Here is an 8,181-nt window from a genome sequence, read left to right on the forward strand (position 1 = left end):
CTCCAGCTCCTCCGCGGCACTGCGTGACCCGGGGGCCGGGTCTGGCCTCCCCAGCCGCGAAAGGGGCCGAGGCTGAGCCRCCCGCGGGACGCGGTGAGGCCGAGGCCGTCGGCGTTTGGCAAAGCCTCGGTGGAAGGCGTGAACTAGGGCAAGTGTTGCGGGCACTGATTTTCTGCAGCTTGTGTCTTGTGTCAGATTTGATGGAAGTTTTAAAGACGGGAGGAAAGAAGACAGAAAGAGCCAGTTCCAGGCCTTCCCAGGCACAGAAACATGTTCGGGTTTTAGCAAGGCAGGGGCAGGCAGCGTTTCAGCTGTGGAATTCAGCTGCATTGATTTTCCCCAGTGGCCCGAGTCAGTGTCTGCCAGTGTAATGCTTAGCTAGGACTCCGTTCAGCTTCGGTAAGGAGCAGAGTATTTTCATTGATCTAGGGTGCTCGTCTGCATCACACTTCACTTGAACTATTCCTGAAACTAGATGATGAAGTAACTGTAAAATATTGAGGGGAGGGCACATGCTAAAAAAGCCAATCCTGGTTCTGCTGACGTAGGAGTTACGGAGGTACTGTGAGATGGAAAATACTTGCATGCTTTAATTGACAGCAGGTCTCTCCTGGACAATGTGTCCCCGGCCCTCGGAGGCCCAGAGAGGCCTGCGGTACGGAAGCAGACAGACATGGTGAAGAATTGCCACTGGTTTTATCTGCATTACACAGCCATTCTTTTCAACTGGTGTGTAGTGGAATGGCAAAGAACAAGGATGTCATAAGGGATTTAAAATCTGGAGGGAAAAAAAAGAAAGAAAAAAAGAAGGGGGAGAACACAGAGCTTGCCACTTGTCTAGTCACTGCTAGTGGGGTTTCAGAGCTCTCAGAGTAGACATCTCAGATTTTACCAGGGGAGCCTTTCCCTTGCGGTGCAGTGGGAAGTACAGTTATGCACGTTTCACTCCCTGAAGTTATTACTCAACTGTCAGCTTTAGTCCTGCCTCCTGGCACAGAAACCTGAGCTGGGAAGGGGCTCAGGCAGCCTAGCGCACACGGCTGGTGCTCAGGAACAACCAGCTCTTGGTGGAATCTGCTCCGAGGACTGGGAGCCTTGCTAATCTGCCCTTGCTTTCTTAGAAAATTTTCCTCTCAAATTTTAGACAAATTTTTTTGCAGATTGAGTGGGGGCAAACTCCAGAGCATCTCTGCCCAGAAAAAAAAATGCCTTGGCTTATGCATGCAATACAGAAACAGCGTGGGAGCAGAAACACTGGCAGGGCTTTGCTCAGGGGTGCTTATGTGGAGCCAAGCCTGAGGTCAAGAGCTGATGCTAATCACCCAGGCTAACTGTGCTGTGCAGACGTTCCCAGAGAAGATGCTGTTTGCTAATGAAGCTTGAGGCTTCAGTCTTGTAGAAAGCAGGAGCTACTGAGTTATTAGARGAGCTGAGTATATGAGCTCAGTTGGGAAGGCTTTAAAGCAAGCTAAGTCTGAGATTAGGTCTTCTCACTTGTCTTTTCCCCTACAAGAGGTGGTTTGAGCAATGAAAACATCATTGCTCACAATGAAAATGCTTCAATAAATAGAATGTCATTCAATAAATGACATTGCTCACAAATGGAAAGTGTTTCAATAAATTTGCTAGAAATATGACTGTAATAATCAAGAACCCCAAATACCTGCCCTTCCCCATACCTCTGTCTTGCACAGGACATTTGAGAACATTACTGGAGAACCTTTTCTCATATTATTTCTTCCCCTCTTGGCTGTGTGGCAATTTGAATTCAGTGCTCAGCCCTCAACTCTGGGATAGTTTAACYTGGACTAGTTTAACTTAGATTATTTCCTAAATTCCTCTGTTCTCACCAGGGACATCAGACCTGATGCACATTGCACTGCGATAGCTGCTCCACAGCTGTCTCACTCACTTGCAACGTCTGAGGTTGCTACTAGTTTTACCTAACACCAGCTTGAAGGTCGAGACACTTCTGGGTTTTTGTACATGCTTTATTAAATAGAAGCAGCACTGTATTCCATAGCAGAAACAACTGCATCAAGGTGACCTTGAGTCAGCAGCCATCCCACACCTCCAGGGAAGAGTCTAGCTGTGCCACTTGCTAGTGCTCCAGCTGCAAAGGGGAACGCTTTTTGTTTCCCCTGCAGACAACCAATACCAGTTTTAAACAATAGTATTATTTGTGCACTCTAAAGAAATATGCCCCATCTTCAAAAGCACACRTTCTAGGTCAACACTCATTGAGACGCAGGGGTAACTTTTCAAGAGTTTAAAAGTGAGAAATACAGCATTTAGCAACAGTATCTTCAAACACTTTGAAAGAGGGCACAGAAATAAAACATGAACAGAAACATAAGCAGATACCCTCTGTTGAAGCAGAAATATCCTTTGAAAAACAGCGGTAGCAAAGATAACTAGTACTAAATATCCAGGTTTAAAAATAAAGTACATATTATACCAGATTTATCAACGGGAGAAAAGGGGGCCAAAGTGAGGAAAGCACAATCAAATGAAATGTAAACTCTTGTTTGTCTGTGTGTGAATACGCAGGACAGCACTAGAAGAGGAAGGAGAAGGGAATGGGACACTAAGATATTAACCAAACAGGAAAAAGTGAGTTCACATACATAATTCTGAATATTTGGACAAGGTAATTCACAGGTAAAAAGAAAAATGTAATCAATAAATTACAGGTAAAATAAATGACATAGCTGTTGTCATTATGCAAAATCAAAGATCACAAGACCGAAAAAGATCCTCAAAGCTCAAGAGTAATGGTTAAAACAGTCTTCCTTTTCTAAACGTGATTAAAATACCCAAATAACTTCACTCTTCCTGTTCTGTAATGCAAACATAGGTGTGGGAAGATGTGTAGAGTGAGATAAAATTTAGAAATCAGTTAAATGTAATCAAAGGCAACAAGCCATACTACACGCTAAGTGCATGAAATGGCAACACTTAAGAGCAAAGTAACAGTTTTTCTTGCGTTTTCATGCAATTTTATTTTATTTTATTTTATTTGGAGGGGGACTTTAAATCTGTACTTCTTGGATTTGTAGTGTAAATATTAGGGATGATTAGAATAAAATCTAAAGAAAATAAGTGAGGATCATCTAGAATATCTGAGACTTCCCCAGCACAGAAAGCAAGGTCAACTGTCTCCACCTGCTACTATCTATTTTTATAGATCTGCTGGTGACTCCTTGGCTTGCTGACCACTGACATTGAAACATAAAAGTAAGAACTGCACTATTCTACTCAAACACAGTTGTTCAGTAGGCATTTATAGCTGATACTGAATGCATGCTTTAATTAAAAAAATGGTTATTGGATGGTAAAATCAGTGTAAGTCAAACTATTCAGGCTTTACTTTAAACATGCTAGGTTTAGACAAACATTTATTAACACACAGCTCAGGAACAGTGTGTTTTATGTGAGTATTTTTAACCAGAGGGAATGTTACAGTTCCACACCACAAAGCCTGTATGATACACACGTCTTGTTTACCCCATTTCCAACCTGTTCTGTGTATCAGAAATACCCAGAAATAATCAGTGTAGATGGCTTCACAATCTTAGTTTTGAGAGTGCATGGCCCAAAGGAAATTTTATTCTTAACTCTTTCAGCTTGTCTCACTCTCCCTTAAATTACTCCATCTGTAAACATGCACAACAACATATACTTTTGCTTCTACGAGCTTCACTACCTGTAGATAAATATAACTGTGCAAGAGTAAGTTAATTAGATTATGGAAGGGTCCAAGCACGCTCCAGCACATTCTTGACCTCCTAATAAATGTGTGAGGAAGAAACTTTCACAATTTGATCCAACTGAAAAAAAGCCAGGTAGTGTTCAAGGAAAGGATATGCATCCTATCCAAAATACTGAATGCCTTCCCATTTTTCTCCCTGGAGTAGGATAAGTGAGACAGAGCTGAAGCTATAAAACATTTGTCTAAGTACTGGGACATATCAAGAATGAATCTTCCAAACCCTGCAAAATTTCAGAACAAAGCTTAAAAGGTTACTCTTTTCGGACACAGTGAAAACAGCGTAACAGAGCTTGAATGTCCACAGCTCAAACCAAAAACAAGGGAGTTTATTTGATCTACAGTGTTTTTKTTAAGGTATTCATAGACTTTAGTGCATTCATTTTAGAACTAAGCCCAGAAACTATATTCCATTTTTCATTTTATTAGAAAACTAAACTGTATGATGCAAAGAAGCATTTGATCAAATACACGGCAATGAAAACAGCCATGGCACTGACAAGGCATTTAACCCAATCATTATCACAAACTCTGATTAATGATTCTCTATCRCTTTCAGTCAAGTATACATCATTTCTGCCATGTGAGACATTTTCTTGGGAATATATAAGTAGTATTCCATGTATCCTGAAAGATCTTCAATAGTCACATCATCCACAAAGGCTCGAGCTTGTTCAGAACAAGATCTAGGAGAACCTGATGAGGCTGTTCCACAAGGGGATCTGTTTTGAAGAGACTGAGAATGGACTCCTAGGACTGCTTTTTCACACTCTGACAGGACACTCCGTAAGCCAGAGAAAGAGTACACTTCCATGGCTCGCCATTGTTTGCACTGGCATTGCTTGTCCGTACAAGGGCACTGCTTGCCATTGCTAAGCATGGATAAGGACTGAAAATCTGAAGTTTGGCTAGAATCCAGGCAAGTTTCAAAGGATGRAGACAGAGCAGGGCAATTCTCCCTTGAATTCTCCAATGKTTTTTCAGCTGTGGAAGCTTCCAAAGGTTCAATTCTGGTTCTTCTGTCATCACTGGCCTCAAACTGAACATCATGCCCGTCCTTTGTACCATGTTCTGTTGTAACAAAAACGTCTGAACTGACATTACTCTTTGCTGTGTCTGACTGGGTTTTGTGTTTCAGCTGGTTGTTGGCTTTCATACTGCAATATGTAAACTTGGGAGGATGCAAGACAGGAGACTTCGAACGTCTGCGACGTGGGATTCTTGCTGATCCTCTTGAAGGCTTTCTCACACACCTGTTGGGTTATAACAGGTGAACAAGAAGGTAATTCCAAAATCTACACCACATCTCAATAGCTTCTGAAATAAGGCTAAAAATGTTTCAAAAGATTTTGCTGCTTACAAAAATTAGATGATGGGTCACTTAAAATCTCTGACAGGAACAGTGGAGGAGTCAGAAGAAATGCGGGCTTCCCCACAGGGAAGACGCATACCAATACCCCTATATTAAAGATATTTCCCCTAAAGTCTTTTGTGTTAAGGAAATGATACTTCACTGAAGGTGCTCTGGTCTTTGCCACTATCATCCCAGAMTGAATTGTAGTGCAGAACCTGGGTACAAGTTAGAGTTGCTGGCAGAATTGCATTAAATATCCAGGAACAGGGAAAAAAAAAGGGAAGTGAACAGGGAATGCAATGGTACAAAACTTGAAGAGAAGGACCTCTGACGCAATCAGTAGAAAAGAAAGTTAAGATTTAGGTACCCTAACAGAAGATGYAATACAGTCAAAATCTTTGCTGAAAGCCTCTTAAAAAACATCTTATCAAATCATTACACTAACGTTTTGTGATAGAAAGGAGGGAACCACTTAACTAACAACAATTTCAATTTGAAAGTTTTAAATGCCTGAAACAACAGGAATACATGCATAGTACAGTTAACGATGTGTTTTACCCATGCCAAGTTTCTTTAGGGCAGGCAGACTGTTGTTTGGCTCCATCCATAGCTGCTCTTATTGGTGTTCTCAGAATCGTTCCGTCACCCACAGAGAGAGCTGAGACAGATCTGAGTAGAAAGGAAAATGCCACAYTATGATATTGCCTCAATGTATGGTTTCAAAGGTTTAGACTGAGCCTCACAGTTTTAGATGCTTATTTAAGACATTTACRTTTTCAGCCTTGACTTCCTCTACAGTTAGTGGTTAGAAACAGGATCTTGCAGAGATTTATCTAACCTCTCTTTTTTTTATTGACCTCAGCTAAGTATCTAAATATAGGAGGGATGAAGCAAAGCCAAAAGGTCTAGCAGTTGGTGTCATGCTCTATTTGTACCAAGAAGACTCATTAAAGGAATGTAAACTCATGTTGCAATTGTTCTTGTCAGACAGTAATTTAGATTCCTGCTCCATTTCAAATGCAAAGTCAGCAATACATAGCATCAGGCTGAAGAGTCAGGGGAGAAGTGGCTAACAGAAAGATTATTAACTTATTTCTTATTAAATTTCCCAGATGAACAGGAATGAAAACCAACTTCTTTGGGGACTTCCAGGGCCAGAGAACAAATGGAAATGCCTCACTACAACGCTCTGTGCCTAGCTCTATAAGCAAGTGCAAGCAATTACTGAAATATTGCTGAAATATGGTCATATGTGTGAATTAGAGTACATGAAAAAGAAATCTTWAGAGATGAGGCTGAGATTTTAGCAGAAGAGTACAGGTACTCTGCCCAAAGTTGATTTTAAGGGATTAGTCACTAGACTTCAGCTGTTCAAAATACATGCCTGCAAAACACAGATCTTTGTATACCTAAAGAGATAGATATCAAAGGAACGATCCCTAATTCCACAGACTCTGTCACTGGTAATACATTAAAAGAGGTGTGTTTTATAAGCAAATTTTCTTGCTTCTCTGATCTAGAGAACAGCTGGTTTTTTTTCCCCTGTTTCGAAGAAGACCTCTTCAAGTAGAGGAAATCTAGTAACAGGGCAAAAAAATGCATGTTAACAAGTGGAGGAGCTTAGGAGTTCAAAATATGAATGTATATAGGAATGAGCTCATACAGTGAAATATAGTTATCATCGACACAAAGAGTTTCCCTTGTGTCTGGGAATTCCTAAAGCTTCCATTCACATAAGATCAAGTGAACTACCTCAGAGCTGTTAGACTGCATAATTTTATTAACTCATACTTTAAATGAATAAGTTTAGGCTATATATTATCAGTATACCCAGTGTGCTACAGAATAATTTTTTACCTCTGCAAACATTTTATTCCATTATATCCTCTGAAGTAAGAAATTATCAGTGTTCATCTTTAGCTTGAAAATTTCCAACCAGACTAGACTCCCTAGAACACTATGAAGGAGCAGGTRGTTGGTACTGTGCTTCAGATGCTTTCAGAGCAGGTATTTCTGTGCTATAGTAAAGGCTAATAATGTCGCTGAAGAYATCAGCATTTGCTTGAAATGGATAAACAAGTTCCATATCACGCAAGGTGACTAAAGTTACCACAACAGTTCTGTTRACAGTGTGCAAGTCATATGTTTTGGGTAAGTCGTATCATGTTTTCTTACAGTTCCTGTGTAATTTCAATTGACATTTTGTCTAAATTAATTAGMAAAAGAGTATTGCTTTTCTTATTAGATGGCTATAATGATTGCATTTCACCTGATCTGCTTATTCTCTCTAGGAGAGTAAGTCCTTTTACCAAATGAAATTTGTTGTGAGATTCAAAATAACAGAAGACAAATACAACTATTTAACAAAAAACAAATTACATGATACTTTTCTTGCTCACTTACCCTGCTGCATCCACTCTCAGCTTTTTGAAAGCTGTTTGCAGACTCTCTTCCTCTTCATCTTTAGCTTCTAAATCCATTGATGAGCTATCAGTGTATCACCAGCTGTGCCATACAGAATAAGCTAAAATACAGAAATTATGATTTGATGCTGAGATCTGAACACAAAGCGGGCTCTGAAAGGCATCACGGTTGCCCGTTCTCCTAGTGTCAATCTCACCGTCTTCAGATGAGAACTATCCCACTACTTTTTACCAAGAACTATAAGCTCTACGTTTCTCAGAAGAGGCGAGGGCTTTGCCAGAAGTACTGCCGTATCTCTTTTCCTTGTGTTAACAGAAGATAGGTGTATTTCAACTTTGCCTGTGCACCTAACACTACAGGAAGAGATGCCGYCAGAGACAGGAACTATTCAACACAGTCCGCTATTCTGAGCAGCGCGTTGGTAACTGAAAAGCGCATCAACGAGGTAAAAAGAAACTAATGCCCAGGCCCGAAGGCCAGAAGTATACCGCGCCGTCCGTGACAGACCACGGCCCGGCTCCCGCGCTGCGRCACCTCCAGCCAGCCAGCGCCTACAGCAGCCCGCAGGTACGGAGCGCGGCCGCTGCTCCAGCCCTGCCGCCTTCCTGCCGCCCAGACCCGGGTTCTCGTCACG

General features: G+C 41.2%; 1 protein-coding gene across 2 annotated transcripts in view; it reads right to left on the reverse strand.

Moving 5' to 3' along the window:
• Nucleotides 1-1,970: 1,970 nt before the first annotated feature.
• LOC146590696 (oxidative stress-responsive serine-rich protein 1-like) overlaps nucleotides 1,971-8,181 on the reverse strand; it is a 6,564-nt gene continuing 353 nt past the window's right edge. The window contains exons 1-4 of one of the 2 annotated variants that reach the window (XM_085313991.1): nucleotides 7,744-8,175; nucleotides 7,527-7,647; nucleotides 5,682-5,792; nucleotides 1,971-5,022 (exon numbers count right to left, since the gene is read on the reverse strand). In XM_085313991.1, coding sequence (XP_085170117.1) covers nucleotides 4,329-5,022; nucleotides 5,682-5,792; nucleotides 7,527-7,603 — 882 coding nt within the window. In that variant the 5' untranslated portion in view covers nucleotides 7,604-7,647; nucleotides 7,744-8,175 and the 3' untranslated portion in view covers nucleotides 1,971-4,328. Of the gene's footprint in view, nucleotides 5,023-5,681; nucleotides 5,793-7,526; nucleotides 7,648-7,743; nucleotides 8,176-8,181 lie in introns of those variants that run through there. The other variant, XM_085313990.1, reaches the window with a different exon arrangement.

Source organism: Rhea americana, unplaced genomic scaffold (genome assembly GCF_003343005.1).
Source record: "Rhea americana isolate MKP2758 unplaced genomic scaffold, rheAme1 scaffold_4, whole genome shotgun sequence".
Lineage (NCBI taxonomy): Eukaryota > Metazoa > Chordata > Aves > Rheiformes > Rheidae > Rhea > Rhea americana.